Source organism: Lupinus angustifolius, unplaced genomic scaffold, assembly GCF_001865875.1.
Source record: "Lupinus angustifolius cultivar Tanjil unplaced genomic scaffold, LupAngTanjil_v1.0 Scaffold_24_2, whole genome shotgun sequence".
In the NCBI taxonomy this organism is placed as follows: Eukaryota; Viridiplantae; Streptophyta; class Magnoliopsida; order Fabales; family Fabaceae; genus Lupinus; species Lupinus angustifolius.
The window spans coordinates 1-20,804 of record NW_017719921.1 but is presented as its reverse complement, the minus strand read 5'-3'; the positions used below and the strand labels follow the sequence as shown (position 1 = coordinate 20,804).

At 31.9% G+C, this 20,804-nt stretch overlaps 3 protein-coding genes across 4 annotated transcripts; all 3 read left to right on the top strand.

The window, feature by feature from the left end:
• The first annotated feature begins 3,899 nt into the window (after positions 1-3,899).
• Positions 3,900-15,815, top strand: LOC109338388 (S-adenosylmethionine synthase). 2 transcript variants are annotated; one of them, XM_019575612.1, is made up of 4 exons: positions 3,900-3,992; positions 4,552-5,736; positions 6,291-6,293; positions 15,804-15,815. In XM_019575612.1, the coding sequence occupies exons 2-4, from the start codon at positions 4,561-4,563 to the stop codon at positions 15,807-15,809; spliced, it is 1,185 nt and encodes a 394-aa protein (XP_019431157.1). In that variant the 5' UTR covers positions 3,900-3,992; positions 4,552-4,560; the 3' UTR covers positions 15,810-15,815. The 2 variants fall into 2 exon arrangements, with proteins under 2 accessions (XP_019431157.1, XP_019431156.1); XM_019575611.1 differs by lacking the exons at positions 6,291-6,293; positions 15,804-15,815 and adding an exon at positions 10,267-10,294.
• On the top strand, positions 11,545-14,158 carry LOC109338389 (pleiotropic drug resistance protein 3-like). The gene is made up of 8 exons (XM_019575613.1): positions 11,545-12,058; positions 12,331-12,454; positions 12,560-12,645; positions 12,853-12,937; positions 13,130-13,289; positions 13,392-13,468; positions 13,548-13,601; positions 14,041-14,158. Exons 1-8 carry the CDS (start codon positions 11,724-11,726, stop codon positions 14,047-14,049), a joined length of 930 nt encoding a protein of 309 aa, XP_019431158.1. The 5' UTR covers positions 11,545-11,723; the 3' UTR covers positions 14,050-14,158.
• A 103-nt stretch (positions 15,816-15,918) lies between the features above and the next one.
• LOC109338385 (pleiotropic drug resistance protein 3-like) lies at positions 15,919-20,421 on the top strand. The gene is made up of 9 exons (XM_019575605.1): positions 15,919-16,042; positions 16,120-16,193; positions 16,287-16,619; positions 16,704-16,994; positions 18,430-18,563; positions 18,717-18,944; positions 19,060-19,231; positions 19,325-19,579; positions 20,155-20,421. Exons 1-9 carry the CDS (start codon positions 15,919-15,921, stop codon positions 20,419-20,421), a joined length of 1,878 nt encoding a protein of 625 aa, XP_019431150.1.
• The last annotated feature ends 383 nt before the right edge of the window (positions 20,422-20,804 follow it).

The following is a 20,804-nucleotide window of genomic DNA, read 5'->3' as shown; positions in this document are numbered from 1 at the left end:
TTTAAGTATTTTTTGTACTATCAAGAATATTCTATCACCTGATTAAGGAACCAATCTCTTTTGGGCATGACTGTATTTCTCAACAATTGTCGCTCATAAGAATCGAACTCATGCCATGTTAGTCATCATGAAATCTAGCAGGACCTTATACAACTAAATTAACATCTTGTTGGTTTTAGTGTTTGAGCATAATATTACTTTATATTTATTTCTTAACATAATTCATGCTATTGTTATTGTTTTAAAAGAATATAAATTATGATTAAATACTAAGGTTGTGTTTGGTTCTAGAGAAAATAGGATGAATGAAAAGGGATGGAGGAAAAAAGGGAGGAAAAATGGTTTTTTTCTTGTTTGGTTGACAAGAGAAAAAAGGAGGAAAAGAAAAAATATGTGGGCCCCATGCTAAAATATTTTCTTCCCAAATGAGAGGAAAACTCATGGAAAAGAAGATTTTTGTTGAAATGACCATAATACTCTTATTTTATCTCTAAACTCTCACTCTTCTCTTATTCTCTCCCTAAACTCATTTTCTTATTTATTTTTTCTCTCCTCAAATTCACTTTCTCTTCAAACAAATTTGTTAGTACAACAACAAAGACAAGTATAATTTTTATAATCTAATTCACTCTTTTACTTTTCTAATTCTAAATGTAACAGATATTTCATTTATTAATTGTTCTAATTCATGCAACCTCATTTAATTTTTTATCTTTTTATTTTATTTTTTATTTATTCCAATGTGAAAGTCATTTTTTGTAGAAGAATATTAATTTTTTTACAATAACAAAATACATTTATTTTTTAACTCATTTCCATTTTTAATTATTTTTGGAAAACTTATGATTTGTTAAGTGATATATTTGTATTATTCTTTTTTGAAGTGTTTTTTCTTTAATCGATATTTTTATTACTCACGTCATACACAAATTAGTATATTTAAATCTTTTTCTACATAATGATTTGTTTGTAAAAATGTTTGTTTGATATTTATATTTCTTGGAGTTAATTTGGTCAAATAATGTATGCACCTCCTACATTTTGTACATGCTAAAAACAAAATAGGAACAATAATAATGTTTTAAATGTGGCATTTTTTATATGGGAGTATTTATGTAATTTCACAATATACATTTTCTTTTGCTTTCACCTTTTGCATAACCAAACAAGACTATCACTTTTTTCCTTCTTTTTTCTTTTAAACTAGACAACTAATTTTTCAACTCAATTTCTAGTTCTTTTCCTTCCTTGAACTTTCTTTCCTTCTTTTTTCTTTTCTTTCATTTTCTTTTCAGAACCAAACAGAGTGTAAATGAAAATATTAAATGAGAATAAAATATTTCATCATACCAAAAGATAACTTATTTCCTCCCAACGATAAAAGTATGATATGTGTACTGTTTTTTTTAGAAATATTTTTATAGAAAATGATTAAATCTCACACATATATCATAATTTTAATAATGGTAAGAGATAATTTATCTTCTTATATCATGAGATATTTTATTCTCATATTAAATAGAATGGCAAGAGAATACGAAGCTCAAAAAATTACTTTCATATTGAGAATGACAAGTTTAATACTGAGGAACTTTTGACTTACTTCCCAATGCATTTTGGCTATTAATTTCTTCCTGCCATCTCTTTAGGCTCGTGTTAAAAAAACACTATTAAATGTGACTATAAAAAACACTATTAATTTCGTATAGTTTTATTCCGTTTACGAAGTAATCAATTTATGGATAAGCTTATTCAAATAAGGTAAAAAAACTGTTAAAAATGAAATGAAATTTTGTATTAAAAAGCACAACTTTTAAACTCGTGTGAAGTTCCTATTTTTGATTTATTATTTACTAACTACTTAATAGTTAATACTCTCCTTTAACTAATTTAAAGGGATATACTCTTAATTATTTATCCACTTTCGATAATTGTGAGCGTAGCTAAAAATAGCACTTATTTGATTTGATTCCACCTTACCAATTTTTATAATTAGGTGGGTCTACCAAGTTTATTTTTTCCTTCCTACATGAGAGTATTAGATAAGCCTTCCCAAAGTTCATCAAGAAAGTCTATAAAATTGTTTATTTAGTAATATAAGATCCGTTAGATTCACATAAAAACTAAAATAATAACAATTTAATTTTTTTAAGTAATAATTATTAGAAATGATAATTACACAATTCAAAATAGATTAATTTTTTATCCAAAAACTTGAATAACATCCTTACTAATACCAAAAATTTCATGAAAAAGAGTAAGCTCTCTCACGTTTCAATAATTTATTGTTTTCATATCATGAATATTATTATTAGAGTGTAATATATATGTGTTTGTTAGTATAGTGATTTATATATATTTAATATGTTATTCATAATTTATTTGCATTGTTTTTTAAAGATTCAATAATTATTAAATATTAATAATAAATAATACAATAACAATATATAAAAATGCATTTTTTCACTTATTATTTTACAAGTTGGATCTATTTGGATAGTATATGAGACTAATCTCTGGTCAAATGAGGAAGTAGAAGAGTTAAGCGTTCTTCATGCAAGATGTGCTTCTATGAAATTTAAACACGTCCATGTTCAAAATGATTGAGTTTGCTTACCCATTTGACCCACCATTCATTCCGACACACCCAAATGATGTTATCTTAAGGAAATAAAACTATAATACAATATTTATATAGTGTTAGTATAATAATTTATACATATTCAATATATTATTTATAACTTATTTGTATTAATTTTTTGAAAAGTTAATAATAATTATATGAATTGGTAGAAGATGTAATAATAGTGTTATATTGTCAGTGTGAACATTTTTCTTATTTTATTGTTTATTATTTTTTGTGGGTTTTAATTGTGGTGATGCAATTTTATTGGCTGAAATTATTATGGTAACTAATATAATGACAATATAAATGGAGAGCTCCACATATTAGTTTTATGGATGTAGACATGCCGTCTCATAATAAATGTCACTCTTAATGTATTATGATTTTGTAATTAGTTGAAAAAATATATTTAAGTTAAAATTTAATTATTAAGTATTTTTTAATCAATCATAACTTATACCAAACAAAAGATATACTCCTTAGTTTTATAGGGTAATCTATATGAATTTGGACAATTTTTTTTATAAATTCATTAATAATATTATAATTTAAACTGTTCACCAGCAAACTTTTTACTTTTTAGTTTGCGTCTTTAATATAAATAAAAAATTATTTGAAAAAGAAACTAAAATTGAGAAACTAATTTTTTATTGTAATATTTATACTAAAAAAATTCTTGAACTCATAATTCACTACTCATCTTTGATTATAATTATTGAATATTAAATATAGAGTGAAATATTTGTCAGTGTAAATATTTATACACAATAATATGTCATTTATCATTCATTTAAATTATTTTTGATATAATCTATAATAATTAAACATGAATAATAAATGATGCAATGAAAATGTATAAAACTAATACATTTTACTCTAATATTACACTCATCAGTCCAAATTAACATTTGTGGTTGTAAAATTGTCAGTCGGTGGTTGGTAAGAGTCTTAACTGTTTTAACTTTTTAAGCGTTGATCTGAACTAACCCCATTCCAAATGGACAGTCAAGATTCATCTAAACTCGAAACGTGATCTGAAATATATATTTTCTGGTCAGTAAAAATATAACATATGTACTGTTTTGTTTAATTTTAAAAATATTATTTTAGAAAATAATTAAATAAGACAAATGTCAATAGTATTATGAAATAACTTAACTATTTATAACATAGAATACTTTATTATCTTAATATATTATATACAAATGGATGAATCTAACCCAAAACATAATCATGTTACTTAGGGTCATTTCCGTCATTCCCAATCTCCGCTACAATAAATAGATGAAATCTCAAGTTATTATAGTGAGGAAAGAAACTACTCTTCTTCGTCGCACAGTTTCTCTCTTCTCTATCTTCCAACAAGGTATCTTTCTCTCGTTCTTAATTATTGGATATTTAAATTCGCAATGTGTTGTAGATCTCGCTATACGATTTCGTATTTTTCAATCTCAATTTTAACTGCTCCACGTGTTGTTAATTTATGCTGTTATGCTAGATTTGGTCTTTTTGATTTAAGATCTAGTGGAATTCATATGTTCATGGTGTTTGTTTCAGCTAGCTTACGGCGAATTTGAACTTTTACTTCTAGTTTACTACGTTTGACTAATGATTCAACTTTGACCTTGCTTGAACTGTTGTAATTTGTTTCTTAATTAGGTTTGTAGTTGTGTAATTGCTGTATGCATAGTGTGAAAATGAGACTTAGTTATTTACATTTGATCCAAATCTAAGGTTTGGCTATCATGTTTGTTTAGGGTTTCTTCGTGTTTTTTATTATTAATTGAAACCGTTTAACTGAAAAATGAGAATGAGATTCGGCTTTAGGTTTTAGCTTTTCACCTATTAGAGAATCAATTTTTTTAGCCTAAACAAAATAAACCCTGTATCTTTGTGTTTGGTTTTTGTTTGATGTTGTTCTGCAGTTACTAAACATGGCGGCGGAGACTTTCCTATTTACCTCTGAGTCAGTGAACGAAGGACACCCTGACAAGCTCTGTGACCAAATCTCCGATGCGGTGCTAGATGCCTGCTTGGAGCAGGACCCAGACAGCAAGGTTGCTTGTGAAACATGTACCAAGACCAACTTGGTTATGGTCTTTGGAGAGATCACAACCAAAGCCAACATTGACTATGAGAAGATTGTCCGCAACACTTGCAGGAACATTGGTTTTGTTTCCGATGATGTTGGTCTTGATGCTGATAACTGCAAGGTCCTTGTCAACATTGAGCAGCAGAGCCCTGATATTGCACAGGGTGTGCATGGCCATCTCACCAAAAGACCTGAGGATATCGGTGCCGGTGACCAGGGTCACATGTTTGGCTATGCCACCGATGAGACACCTGAGTTGATGCCCTTGAGCCACGTTCTTGCCACCAAGCTTGGTGCTCGTCTCACTGAGGTTCGCAAGAATGGTACCTGCCACTGGTTGAGGCCTGATGGCAAGACCCAGGTCACAGTTGAGTATTACAATGACAAGGGTGCCATGGTTCCGATCCGAGTCCACACTGTGCTTATCTCCACCCAGCATGATGAGACTGTCACTAATGATGAAATTGCTGCTGATCTGAAAGAGCATGTTATCAAGCCTGTGATTCCCGAGAAGTACCTTGATGAGAAGACCATTTTCCACTTGAACCCTTCCGGCCGATTTGTCATCGGTGGACCTCATGGGGATGCTGGTCTCACCGGCCGTAAGATCATCATTGACACCTATGGAGGATGGGGTGCACATGGTGGTGGTGCCTTCTCAGGAAAGGATCCAACTAAGGTTGACAGGAGTGGAGCTTACATTGTGAGGCAAGCTGCTAAGAGCATTGTTGCTAGTGGACTGGCAAGGAGGACCATTGTGCAAGTGTCCTATGCCATTGGTGTGCCGGAGCCTTTATCTGTCTTTGTTGACACATATGGTACTGGCAAGATCCCTGATAAGGAGATCCTCAAGATAGTGAAGGAGAACTTTGATTTCAGGCCAGGCATGATCTCTATCAACCTTGACCTCAAGAGGGGTGGCAATAACAGGTTCTTGAAGACTGCTGCCTATGGACATTTTGGAAGAGATGATGCTGACTTCACATGGGAAGTGGTGAAGCCCCTCAAGTGGGAAAAGGTCTAAGAGAGATTCCACAGCTCTAGGCCTGGGACTAGTTTTGCTGCTTTGCCTTTATATTATCTAATCTTTAAATCCTTTGTCTGTCTCTGTGTATCTCTCTCTGTCCTCCCTTCTGTTTTTTTTTTTGTAATTTTTTACTTGATTGAAAAAATTGTACTCAGTTTGTATGCCCCAATGTATGCCATAATATCAAATCAAATAGAGTATGCAGTTTAAAATGTGAACTGTTGTACTTGTTTCAGTGAGCTCATGTGTTTTTTTTTTAATTTTTAAGTCCGTAGCTTCCCCAAATCCCAAATGTCAAAACGGATGCTTCAAAAGGTGCATTTTGATTTTAATATGTTATTATTAATAATAATTATATATAGAGATTATAAAATATAATAACAATCCAAATAGAAAGTGATCGCAAGAAGTTAGCAACAAAGATATACAATGATTTTGTATATTCCCATAATCATGGGCCACTTGTAAGCAACTCCAGATTGGACCGCTATCAATTAAATAACGCATCATTCTTGTAGAGACTGAAGAACACTGTTTTTAGTTAGAAGGTACCTTCTCCTTGAAGGATAATAAGGTTGTATTCTTATGATTTTTATTTTGCTTTTTAATGGACTCTCATATCTGGTACTGAATACTACATGTATCATTGTTTGGATTGCATATCCATTCATTTCGAAGGTAATAAGTAATATAATTGGAGGATCCAAATGTGTAATGGTCCCTTTAATAAAGTACATATTAATAATTCAGGTTAAAATCAAAAAGTTATTGTGTTTGTTAAAAAACAACTCACACGGTAGGTGGATGATTGAGTTTTTTGTAATGCTAATGATATCTCTCCATCTTTTGGTTAAGGAACTAATCTCTTTTGGTTTAGTCATCCTAAAAATTTAGTAGAGTCTTACAACACTAGACTAATATCTTGTTAGTAGAAGAATTGGTTTAATTTGTATAACATGTTTATATTATAAGAGTTTTTTATATGAATATTATTACAGTGATTAAATGATATGAGAATAATAGCCAATGGATACTGGGTTGATTTTGATGCTCAAATTGGCCTTTGTAAATAAATCCAAATTTTAGAGATCACATTGGGGACTTTGACTTGGTCTTGGCCAATGGCCAGGTGTGCGGTGCCGTTGTTGTTGCAGACCCTTTCGTGGATCAGTATGAAACAAATAAAATGAGGAATAACGCACGATGTCGACAATTATTGCTTGATGTTGAATAATGGTTTTTACACATATTCAAACATAAACCAAATTGGAAAGACATATGCTTATTTCACATATTAACTATTCATATGTAAAAATTTAATAGTTCATATCTACTTATTTTAAGAGTAAGTTAAAAAAAATTCTTCCATATTTTAACTATTCATTGTATAAAAATTTAATGGTTACTAACTTATTCAAACAATTAGATTTTTATAGAATGAATGATTAAGACATGAAATAATTTTTTTTTAACTTTCCCAAACTCAAATTATTTCAAGGTTTTTGTAGTGTGTGCCCTACATAACATGTTGAAGATATGATATCCAGGTGAGTAATGGTTTAGATTAGCATTTTAATTTCAAACGCAATTATGTTAGAATTAGATTTGGTCAAAAGCTTGCTTTCAATCATATGTTTAGGTTTCTTAAATAGAGAAAAACTAGCATGTAGAGTTATTATAGGCCTATGTTCAATCCAGAGAAATAGAATTCGGGTTGGTGGTTGCAAATATTTTGTTACCTTGTTTTGTTTTGAGTGAGTATCCCTTCATGCATAGTTATGATCTAATTTAGGTTGAATGGTGATTAAGTAAAGTACTTCTTAACACAATGATTCCAGAATTTGAACTCCTAAAACTGTGGTTCATTTTCACTATAAAAAATTCCTATTATTGGTTAGATTATTACTTATATTTTATATGGAATTGACATTCGAAATTGTGTCACGAATTTTAAGAAGACTTCCATTGATGAAAATTTAATACCATAACTTTATCTCTAAATCTTAACTTCATACTAAAATTCAAAGGACTTGCGTGCACTCAAGGTGTTAAAATAGATTTTAAGTCCAACATCCAAACTTCAGTCACGTTTTGTACACGAGGATGAATTCTTTTTTAATTTTTATATTAAAAGATTACATGAAATCTTGATTGTTAAAGAATTTTTTTTACCGTGTGTCGCAATCTCATTAATACTGGACTCTTTAGTATTAAAAAAATAATATATAAATTCAATAAAATCACTGTTGAGATGTCTGATCTACGTAACCTAAAGTTAGACATATCAAGTGATTGATGGGCTTCCTGATAGAGCTATTGATATTCAACTAAGGCCCAAAACACATCTAATCATATTATTGGCTACCCAATCAACACAACAGTGTAAGATTAGTTAGTTTCACAAAAAAACCAGAAAAATAATGATTTGATTTATAAAAACTATATTTATTGGAGAGACAAATAATATTATAAAATAGATTGATTACTTTTATTAGTACCAAAAAAATTATTGTACCTTTTTATGAAAAATTAAAGGTTAGGCCAATAAATTTCAAATAGTAAACCTGAGTTTTGATGAAGAAAGACCATCTCCCATAATAGAGAGATAAATGCTTATTCTTCTTATGTTTTTATGGTGAAAAAATAATTTTGTGGTAAATAAAAATATAAAAATGTTATTATAGGTTGTTTTTTGTTTATTATTATACGATTTTATCTCTCCATTAATGAAGATGATTGTTAAGAACACCCATAATGGTGAAAAACTAAGTTTATAGCCAAATAAAAACGTTATTCTTCCAATTTCACCATTGGAGAAGAACTTTTCTTTGCTTATTTCACAACAGTGAACAAAATAAGCACCATTCTTATAGTTGAGACAACATTAAAAAAATGAAAAATGTCTCTCATAGAAATACCACTTTGGATGATGCTCTAAGAAACAATTTTTTTGTAAGCACATATATTTCATTTAATACCATATCTCATTTTTCTTTAATTAAAATTTCAGAACTACACATTTTTTTATCTAAATTTTGTTTTACTATTACGTCAAAACTTACCTTTTCTTCCCATCCATCACTACCCACTCTCATAGTCTCATGTTTGATTTCTTGGATTTCGGTGCAATTTAATTTTATTTTCAATCCCGCAAATGTTTGTTATGCAATTTTTAGTATCTGCCCTATTTTTGGAATGGTATTGTTGAATCTAGAATTGTTTTCAAAAGTGTTAAAAAAAGTTTTTAATAAACATTTTCAGAAAGGTTTATCTTTTAGAAATATTTTTATTTAATATTTGGTTGTTAAAGGAAAAAGGAGGCTCCGTTGTATTTTTAGGCTTTTTTATCTTTTGTGATTGTACAATTTTAATCCTTCTATTTATTGTGATGATAACTTCGTCCCCATTTTTTAAATTTATGTACTATGAAATTGTCGATTGACCTACATTTCTTTGCTAAGTTATAGAGTTTAATTATATAAGTATGAGATTGGCAGTTGAATATTGATTATTGATAGAGTACTAATATTAAATTTAAATCTTTAAAATTTCCTCACAATTAAGGTATATTATTGTATTTATAATTTCCAATAAACATCTTCTAACTCCCGGTTAATTCTTAATTTAAACTTGAGATTTTAAAACTGAAATATCAAATACACAATTTCTATAAACTTCCTGTTTTGAAGGAGGGAAATAGGGAATCATATTGAATTTCTCCATGCCACAAAGCCAATTTATAGAATCTTTGTTCAATTATATTTTTCCCACATGCATTGTGATAATGTTGAAATAAAATTAATTGACTTTAATAAGAAGTGTGGAACAAGTAGACATTAAAAAAATGCAAAAAACAGAGTAGACATGAAAAGGACATCCATATACTTAGGTGCAGTGATGGCCCATATCATAATCCTATATGACATTGAAATTAAGTGAAATAAATTATTTTATTTAACCTCATTACAACATTGGTTAAATTTAATCATTACAAACTAATAATAGCCTGCACTTTTTTGTGTACGGAATAATAATGGCTAGGGCACGTAGTTAAATATAAATTGTTTGTTACCAAAATTATGTTTAATTGTAATCAAAGTAACTAAATCATATAATAATTTAAAACATTACATTGAGGTCATATAATAAAATTATGTTTAATACTAACCAATTCTATTTAAAACATTTTACTAAGGTCATTGCCTTTATGATCATTTCTTAATATATAGAAGTTAAGAAGTGTTTGTGTAAGCATAAAAAAGAAAATTTATTACGTCTATTCTATCTTCCCCTCAAATGTGCATGTCAATGATGTGAGTTTACTATTAAATTATCAAATCTTCTTCATCCAACTTGATATTGATTTAATAGGAATTTAGAATTTTGTGTGTTGATGACAAATATGGAGCTGAATTTAAAGGTTGTATACAACACGTACTTTTCATATTTCATGTTACGTCAAACATATTCCATATGAAGGATGAGTACATTGTTTTTAAATAAAGAAACAAAAAAGTACAGCCTAATTAAGTACTATATTTTTATTTCAACCAGCCACCTTAGGACTATGAAATTCCACATGCATAATAATCAAATAGCCATTCAACAATTTACGATGCATTTGGTCATGAATTTTTGTTTGCTGAAAAAATATGAAAGGGTTAGACTTATGGGATCATCTAATTATATTTTTACTCAAGTGGTAATGTGGTCCAAGAAAACACAGACACAAAAGTTTTTATAAATATTTATTGGGCTAACTAAAAATAATTGTTTCAATCTTTTTCTTCTATAGAGATAGTGATTATGCAAAGTTAAGCATCAACTGTCTTTAATTTAATTACGATGTCCGAGTCATGTTTTCATTATGGAAATCTGAAAAATATTAATGTCACTTTTGAAAATAAATCAACTATCTCAAAAGTTATCTCAAAAGTTGTTTCCATTTTCCGTCCCGGTTCAATCAAATTTTAGTAAGTAATATAATTTTTTTTTATTTAAAAATTTCTTTTATTTATGAGACAATATTTGATTGGTCCAGAATAAAATGAGACATGGACAGATGATCTCAGTTCATCACTTTGTATTTGTAACATCACTTGGTTAATTTTATTTATTAGGATTTAATATATAATGTACTTAGTCAAAATAAACCAAATATTTTTCTCTTTTAGATGCATGATTTTTTGCTTCCTCTTTCTTGATCAACTTTATCTAAAATCCATGGCTCCACTCCATCACAATAATAAAGCCAAAAGTGTTTATAGCTTGGTATCATAAATTGTAATGTCTATCCTATGGTAGGTAAAAGCTTAGGACAACAAACATGAAAAAAGAGCAAGACTTGCTCTATAACTTGACAACCTAACAACTCACATGTATGTTAGAAAGTAAAAGACATTCACTTACCTTAATAATCTTTTATTCAAAGATGTTGATTTTAAAAAAGGTTATATGTAGAATAAATCAACTTCCACAAGGACTTTCTGTGTTGGTCAATGAAGGAGTAAAGAGATGACAAAATAGTCACCAAGAGTTACCCTTATTACTCTTGTTGTAACAAAACATGTGCGTGGAGCAATAATCTGCTGTCCCAAATTCTGTATGTACGTTGTCGTGTGCTAATAAAAACATATCATCAATTAAAAACTTAATTTTTTTATTATTATTATTAAAATGAGACATCAAATGTATGTTTATATTGAATGAACCTTTGACAATCATTTGACCAGAGTGGATTGTAAATTGTGTCCCCCTTAAGGGGCCACTGCCACTAAAGTCAAAAGCTGGCTGCTTTAGGAATTTCATAAGTGCTTTCCTGTTCCATGTTGTAAAGGAGAAAATAAAGTACATAACAGTTTTCTGTGTGTGATATTGGTCTTTTTCATTTCATGCAACCCTCAATATTTGTAACAATCATTAGAAAAAGCTAGGAGTTGTAAAAGTTTCAAGGACAACTCAGTTCAACAACTATAACAATGGAGTTAACTCCAAAGTTAACTCCAAGAGGAAGAACTCAAGGCCATGTGTTAACCTTTGATAGAGATGCAGATTCATATGTGGAGGAAGATAAGGAGCTTCAATCAAAATGGGCTGCAATTGAGAAATTACCAACTTTCAAAAGGATTCAAACTTCTTTTGTTGATCAAGATGAGGAAGGTGGAAGTACTAGCAAAGAAGTAGATAGAAAAAGGGTTGTTGATGTTACTAAGCTTGGTGCTGTCGAAAAGCGTTTGTTTATCGATAAGCTCATCAAACACATTCAAAATGATAACCTTCAGTTGCTGCAGAAACTCAGGGAAAGAATGGAAAGGTAACTTTCACTAGACTTGATCATGCTGCAAAAGTTCATGTTCTATATGTTACAAAATTGTTAGAGCAATTTGTAGAGTGGACTTTTGACAACCCTTCAAATTCTGAATTAAGATTTCTTTTGACTTGTTTTCAATTTGATGGATGAATCATGAAGCCTTGTTTTCTCTAGTTTTTTTTTACCATGGTCACTTTATTCTTGTCATTCAGTTTTGAAAGTGTAGAAACCTTGGTACTTTATTTTCAAGAATTGACAAAGTGGTTGTTTTTCAGAGTGAATGTGAAGTTACCTACTGTGGAGGTGAAGTACAAGAACCTGCATGTAGAAGCAGAATGTGAGGTTGTTCAAGGGAAGCCACTACCTACTCTATGGAACTCTTTTACTAGCTCATTTTCAGTAAGTATGCTTCCTCCATGAACCTAAACATGCCAATATCATGCAAAAACATGAGATATTGGCACCTATTCTTGAAAAAATGTGCTAAATGTATCACTCGAACAGGGTTTCGTGAAGACTGTATCATGTAATACACAAGGAGCCAATGTAAGCATTCTGAATGATGTTAGTGGCATCATAAAACCATCAAGGTGAGTGAAAATGTTATATCTATGTAGCACTAAATAAGAGTTGATAAGTTTTTTAGATAGTTACTGGCATGATTATTAATTAAGTATTCATTTGCATATGAGTGCATGACTAGCTATCAAGGGAAACTAATTAGGACCAATGCTATGTGTAACTTTTACAATAAAAGAGATCAATTTTCTAAGTCATCAAAGATGGTTCTAATGTAGGCTTACTCTTCTTCTTGGTCCACCTGGCTGTGGGAAAACAACCTTCTTAATGGCACTGGCTGGAAAACTAGATCAATCTCTAAAGGTCAGTAATATAGATTGAACTTACTAGACAAAATCACTGAGTTCAAGTGAATTTTTGTCTCTCGATTTGTGACAATCATATAGAACATATGGTTGAGCACAACGTAATCAAGATCACTATGACTAGCAGTAGCAGCTGAATTGCCCTATACAATAGCCCTTGTGATGTCATGCTGCTTTTAATTGTCTTCAGGTTTCTGGAGAAATCTCTTACAATGGTTACAAGCTAGATGAATTTGTTCCTCAAAAATCATCAGCCTATATAAGCCAGTATGACCTGCATGTTCCTGAGATGACAGTGAGGGAAACAATTGACTTTTCGGCACGCTGTCAGGGGGTTGGAAGTAGAGCTGGTAAGGTTTCTTACCCTTTCAAGCCTTTATTATCAACAATTTTTGTAACAAATACAATACCAATAGGTATTCACATATATACTTTCGTCGGTTGTATTGTAGATATAGTTGCTGAAATCACCAGGAAAGAAAAAGAAGCCGGAATCATCCCTGACCCAGATATTGACACCTATATGAAGGTAAACTTAGTAAAGATGACTTATATGTCATAATGAGAAAGCAAACAGTTAACAAAGAAAATAACAAGACCTTTTGCAGGCAATTTCAGTTGAAGGGCAAAGCGAAAATCTTCAAACAGAATATGTTTTAAAGGTACATACACATCCACTTCTTGCAGGGCTAAGTTAGGGTATGTAGTTATTTAGTGTCCCACTTAAGATGTTTCTATTGTTTCTGACAAGTTAATACAAACTATTTACATCATAGATTCTCGGACTGGATATGTGTGCTGACACACTGGTTGGTGATGCATTAGAAATAGGCATTTCAGGTGGACAAAAGAAAAGGTTAACTACAGGTATGCAGAAAAACAAGTAATGTTTTTTTGTCATATTGTTGCAATTAAAAAAATAATCAAAGCATCAAATATTATATTTCTACTTGTAAGAATGTGTCATGGATTGGATGAAAGTATATAAGAAGCCGAACAATATTCCTAGACAGTGGCAAGTGACAAATTAAAGGGTAATGAGACTTCTGCTTGGGCTGAAAACAAACTCTTCATTCTAATGTTTTTACAAATCGTATGCAGGAGAGATGATTGTTGGTCCCATTAAAGCTCTTTTCATGGATGAAATATCGACCGGCTTAGACAGCTCCACAACCTTTCAAATAGTTACCTGTCTCCAGCAATTGGCGCATATCACAGACGCAACTGCAGTGCTTTCACTCCTTCAACCAGCACCAGAAACCTTTGAATTGTTTGATGATCTTATACTGATGGCAGAGGGGAAGATAGTATACCACGGCCCCCGCAGCCAAGCACTCCAATTCTTCAATGATTGTGGTTTCTGGTGCCCAGAAAGAAAAGGAGTGGCAGACTTTCTTCAAGAGGTAAGATAACAAATGAATTTCGCCGTTGTTTAGTTTAGTCCAGTCTCATAGGCTCACAGTCTCCCAACTCTCCGGTCTCAAATTTCAACAATGTTCAGGTAATCTCGAAGAAGGATCAAAGCCAATACTGGTACCGGATGGATATTCCTTACAACTATGTTTCAGTGGATCAGTTCTCCGAGATCTTCAAAGAAAGTTATTGGGGAAGAATGTTATATGATGAGCTCTCACAGCCATCTGATAAATCTCAATTCCATAAAAATGCTTTATCATTTAGCAAGTACTCCTTGGGTAAGTGGGATTTGTTTAATGCTTGTATGAAGAGGGAGGTTCTTCTCATGAAACGAAACTCATTTATCTACGTATTCAAAACTGTACAGGTTTGTGTTATGTTCAACTTAGCTAAGTTATAACTTGAACACTTCAATCAATTGATTCATTCTTATTTTTTCTTTTCTTTTTATCTTATTCTGCAGCTTACAATCACTGCAATCATAACAATGACCGTCTTCATACGTACTCAATTTTCTGTAGACTTGATAAGCGCAAACTATTTGTTAGGTTCATTGTATTATACGCTCGTCCGCCTCATGACTAATGGAGTTGCTGAGCTTATCATGACTATTACCAGACTCCCGGTCGTTGATAAGCAGAAAGCATTCTATCTTTATCCAGCATGGGCTTATTGTCTTCCAGCTTCAATTCTGAAGATTCCATTCTCAGTTCTTGATAGTATTGTATGGACATCAGTAACATATTATGTTATAGGCTACAGCCCGGAAATATCAAGGCAAGCAGTTAGTAACTTTTTTAGTTCCATGCACAAAAAATAGGCAACTTCTCTGTTTATTTTATAAGCTTTTCTCTGATCTTTTATTTTTCTTAACATGGAACTAGGTTCTTCCGGCAGTTTCTTTTACTTGTTGTTTTGCATATGTCATCAACCTCCATGTGTCGTTGCCTTGCCTCCATTTTCAAAACTGATGTTACAGCTTCGACTGTTGGTTCCTTAGTGTTAGTATTGATGTTCTTGTTTGGAGGCTTCATTCTTCCTCGACGTAAGCCAGTCTTTAATCTTTCGATAGGATATAATACTATTTACAAAGTTACTCATGGAGTTCATTCATTGCAGCATCACTACCATCATGGTTGAGGTGGGGTTTTTGGCTTTCTCCTATGTCATATGGGGAAATAGGAATAACACTAAATGAATTTCTTGCTCCTCGCTGGCGAAAGGTGTCTTTACAATATAATTTTTTTGGCTTCATGATAGGTCACAACAATACGATATTTTATATATATCTAAAGCTTTATATTCTTTGCAGATCGAAGAGGGAGGCATCACCATTGGAAGGAAGGTTCTAATTAATCATGGTTTAGACTTCCATGCTAGCTTCTATTGGATATCAGTTGGAGCCTTACTTACTTTCACAGTACTTTTTGACTTTGGATTTATCTTAGCCTTAACTTATTTGAAACGTAAGTCCTATCGAAGTAATTTGCAAGGAAAAAACATCAAACTAATATCGTATTTTGCTCAATTACTGATTGATGGTAAATGCATTCAGAGCCTAAGATGTCTCGAGCTTTAATTTCGAAAAAGAGGCTCTCTCAGCTGAGGGGAGAAAAAGGCAATAATGTGGAACTAAAATCAATTGAAGTTGATATTAAGCACACACCGAGGGGAACTCAAAGCACAGGTGAACAAAACTATTTCATGATAAATTGTCTTAAAGATGAGTTCTTACTTTTAAACAAACTGTAATTTGCCATACAGGGAAAATGGTATTGCCCTTTGAGCCACTGACAATAGCATTTAAGGATGTCCAGTACTTTGTTGACACCCCTCCGGTAATAGGCACAACTGTATTGTAATTATTTTTACGAGTATATTGTTGACATGGTTGTCAGTTAATAATGTTAAAAGTTTTTCCTCCTGAACAGGAGATGAGAAAACACGGTTCAAATGAGAAAAAACTACAATTACTCTGCGATATCACGGGAGCCTTTAGGCCAGGAATTCTTACTGCACTGATGGGAGTGAGTGGAGCAGGAAAGACAACTCTCATGGATGTCCTTTCCGGGAGAAAAACTGGAGGTGTCATTGAAGGGGATATAAGAATTGCAGGATACCCAAAAGTGCAGAAGACATTTGAAAGAGTTTCAGGTTACTGTGAGCAGAATGACATACATTCTCCATATATAACAGTTGAAGAATCTGTCACATACTCAGCTTGGTTGCGGTTGCCAAGGGAGATTGATTCGGTCACGAAAAAGGTATGACATCCTTATCACATGCACCATGATATTTATTTCTCAGACACCACAAGTATTTTAACTTTTTCTGTATGTCTATTGCAGAAATTTGTTGATGAAGTCCTTGAAACAATTGAACTTGATGATATAAAGGATTGTTTAGTTGGGATTCCTGGCCAAAGTGGCTTATCTACCGAACAACGTAAAAGACTAACCATTGCAGTGGAGCTTGTTTCCAATCCATCAATAATCTTTATGGATGAACCTACATCAGGCTTGGATGCACGAGCAGCTGCAGTTGTTATGCGTGCAGTGAAGAATGTTGTCGGCACTGGAAGGACCACAGTTTGCACTATACATCAACCAAGCATTGACATATTTGAGACTTTTGATGAGGTATTCAAAATTGCAGCATTTTAAAACATATAATAAGTCTAAAAATGACAGTCCAGTAAACGAGACTCCACCTAGTAGGGTTTGAGAGGCTAGATGTACATAACTTTACTCCCACAAGCGGAGAGTCTGTTTCTAAAATAATATCAGTAGTATTTGATATCAGAAATGACCATAGGGATATTATATCTACGGGACATGTCATTTTTATTTGTATCACAAACATTTGACTTCAAATTTTGCTGCCCATGTACTGTTTTTCTTGTGTTATTTTATCCATTGTCTTACTAAACATATTGTTGGTTCATAAGACCTACTTTTTGCCCATCATGAAACCTATTTTACCAATGTAACTATGAAGATCAGTGTCATATTGGCAATACTCTAGTAAACATAGTAGCATTTACTTCTATTGTAAGCAATCTTCTCTGAAGGGATTATTGATGTCAATAATGGAGAAGTCACTTTTACTATATCCTAGACTTATAAAGTATAACCACTATTAGATACATGCTTTTCAAATTTCATTGAGGTGAATACTACTATTAACTATTATCTTTCATCTATAATAAGATAAAGATACTACAAAATGATTTTACAACTGAACTTTAAAACCTTAGAAATTAATCCATGTTTGCATCTGCTTTTTGTGATTCAGTAAATATCGTGATTTCTCGCTTCTAGAATCACAAGTAAGCAGAAAGAAGCAAAAATTGACTTCCTGTTTTTGCAAATCATCAAATAAAATGTGTGCTGTTATCTTCCTTGTCATATTGATAAATGATAACATACAACTAAGCATGAGTTTATTTTTCACGCAGTTGATTCTAATGAAATCCGGAGGATGGATAATTTATAGTGGAATGCTAGGCTATCAATCAAGCAAACTGATTGAATATTTTCAGGTATGCTCAAACCATCAAACAAAGTACTTAGCATTATAGATTCTAGAACTGGACAGACCAATGTTCATCTTATTTTCAAATTTCTTATGCTTACAATAGTCTTAAGGATGAGAGTGACTGATAAATTGGCATCAAATGAGTGATATATACATTGTATGAGGAAGATAAAGGCAACAATGATGTGTAAATGAAGATAATTCTTGGTAGATCTTCCCTTCAAAGTTTGGTTATCTCTATTTATTCAGGCAGTTGGGAATAGAAGATTCGTCGATATTTTAGTTAGAGCAAATTACTTCAGATTTTAGTGCTTAACACATTTATGAAATTGAAAATGATTCCGAAACATATAAATATCATAACATACATATTTTATTTTCTTAACAATGGAGTATATAAAAATACAAAAAAGAAAGAAAGAATAAAAACTGTTCAAGCCTCAAAATTATCAACACTGCTCTTTGGTGTTACCTTTGTCTCTCACTTCTTCATTTAAGTATTTTAAATTTGTATCTAAGTGATTTCACTGTTATCAGAGTATACCTGGAGTTCCAAAGATCAAAGACAATTATAATCCTGCAACATGGATGTTGGAAGCTACCTCTGCATCAATAGAAGAAGAACTTCAAGTAGATTTTGCAAAAATCTATAAAGACTCAAATCTTTACCAGTGAGTAATCTGCATTTCATTTTCAAACAAATATATCAACTTAGTTTTGCCATTTCTACATGCATAACTAACTAGTTTCAGTTGTAAGAGCACTTAGTCATACATTTGAAAGAGCACTTATTCCAAGTTTTGAGTTGCTATTTCTTATTCTAGGGAAACCTTTGAGTTGGTGAGAGAATTAAGTCAACCATGGCCAGGTTCAAGCGACTTACACTTTTCAACCCGGTTCCCTCAAAATATCTTGGGACAGTTTATGGCATGCCTATGGAAGCAACACTTGTCCTATTGGAGAAGTCCCGAGTATAACTTAACACGTTTCATATTCATGGTTGCTGCAGCAGTAATATTTGGGGCAGTATTTTGGCAAAAAGGGGACAAAATGTAAGTTCGCTTTCGTATACTTGCATATATTTCATTCAACAATGATTCTAGTGTAGTGTTAAACTCAAAGTTGTACCGATGAAAGTACTGACATTTACTTTTTCTATTGTTAAAGAAACAATCAGCAGGATTTGTTCAATGTGCTTGGATCAATGTATATTTCTGTAATATTCCTGGGTGTAAATTACTGTTCAACAATTCTACCATATGTGTCAACCGAACGCAGTGTCTTGTACCGAGAAAAATTTGCTGGAATGTATTCTTCCATGGCCTATTCATTTGCACAGGTTTGAGGTTACTTCAATCATAATCAAGTGGTATTAGTTAGATTGGAAAACCAGTAAAACTATGAACTCATCCATATTATTTTGTTGTTGTAGGTGACTATTGAAGTACCATATATCTTATTACAATCAATTTTGTATGTGGCCATCACATATCCAATGATAGGTTTTCATTGGTCAGTTCAGAAAGTGTTTTGGTACTTCTACTCCACATTCTGTACATTCTTGTACTTTGTATATCTCGGTATGCTGATAATGTCATTGAGCATAAATCTGGATATAGCTGCTGTATTGTCAACTGCAGTCTACACCATATTCAATCTCTTTTCTGGATTCCTCATGCCAGGACCGGTAAGTTCCACATCTCCGAAAGATTTTCTCTGGTTGTTTAGTCTTCATAGCATAACACTTGAAAGGCCTGCTTGAATTTGTAGTTGAATTATGTTTCGATCGAAAGTTGGTATGTCGAGAAAAACATACACTGATGCAAAGACCAGTGATTTGAAATAGTTACATTCATCATTGAGGGAACAAAAATCTGTTGAGTAATCCATTCCCTATCAAATAAATATCTACTGTTAAAAACTTCCCAAAAGTACTATTGCCCTTCCATCTATAAAGGATCATACTTGCTATCAACGTTAAAATTCAAAAGCAAACAACTTTCGATCGAAACATAATTCACCGATATCCATCCATTATATCCAATGGATATCCATGTATAAGTATTGCTTGATTTTTTTTTACCAGCAATCCATCCAAACTAGTAGCATTATTTATATGTCTGATCATAACTTCCAAACATTATTTATATGATCATAACTTCATCTTAAAGCCTTCCAAACATGATCATAACTTCATCTTAAATAATACCAGTAGCATAATTTATATGGTTGGTGAGGTGTGACTATGTTTTTTACATGCAGAAAATTCCTAAATGGTGGGTTTGGTGCTATTGGATTACACCAACAGCTTGGTCCTTGAATGGTTTGCTAACTTCACAATATGGAGACATGGACAAAGAGATACTCATATTTGGAGAGAAAAAAGAAGTTGGTATATTCCTAAAAGATTACTATGGTTTCAGGCATGACAGATTAAGCCTTGTGGCTGTGGTGCTTATTGCTTATCCAATTGTTTATGCATCTCTCTTTGCTTATTGCATAGGGAAAATGAATTTCCAAAAGAGATAGACATACAAATTGTTTCTTCTGTAGTATGGTTGGTGGCTACAATTTTCATGTATAGAAATATACAAGTGCATGGCTACAACAATGAGCAAGACCTCTCTTCTAAGATGTTAATATATTTTTTGTTTTACAAATTTTTTACTTCCTTCTGTTTGATTTGATTTTTTAAGCTGTATATTGTGATGAAGAGTATGCAAGTTGTACAAGTTAATAGAGCAATAAAAATGAGACACTATTTTTTTGTATTTTTGCCCATGACTAATCCCAACTCCCAAGGAGAAAAGTGAGTAACTAGCCTAATTTTGACATTTAAAAAATTGAAGATTGGGTTATAAAAATGGAAAGGTTAGAAACCCATAATTTCATTAACATGGCACAGAGTAATA

What these genes read in the sequence shown, in the direction of transcription:
- LOC109338388 (XM_019575612.1), top strand. Translation starts at nt 4,561, where the DNA reads ATGGCGGCGGAGACTTTCCTATTTACCTCTGAGTCAGTGAACGAAGGA.
- LOC109338389 (XM_019575613.1), top strand. Translation starts at nt 11,724, where the DNA reads ATGGAGTTAACTCCAAAGTTAACTCCAAGAGGAAGAACTCAAGGCCAT. An exon ending in GGCATCATAAAACCATCAAG is followed by an intron (nt 12,646 to 12,852) that starts GTGAGTGAAAAT and finishes GTTCTAATGTAG; the next exon opens with GCTTACTCTTCTTCTTGGTC. An exon ending in AACTAGATCAATCTCTAAAG is followed by an intron (nt 12,938 to 13,129) that starts GTCAGTAATATA and finishes AATTGTCTTCAG; the next exon opens with GTTTCTGGAGAAATCTCTTA.
- LOC109338385 (XM_019575605.1), top strand. Translation starts at nt 15,919, where the DNA reads ATGTCTCGAGCTTTAATTTCGAAAAAGAGGCTCTCTCAGCTGAGGGGA. An exon ending in AAAGACTCAAATCTTTACCA is followed by an intron (nt 18,564 to 18,716) that starts GTGAGTAATCTG and finishes TTCTTATTCTAG; the next exon opens with GGAAACCTTTGAGTTGGTGA. An exon ending in TGGCCTATTCATTTGCACAG is followed by an intron (nt 19,232 to 19,324) that starts GTTTGAGGTTAC and finishes TTGTTGTTGTAG; the next exon opens with GTGACTATTGAAGTACCATA.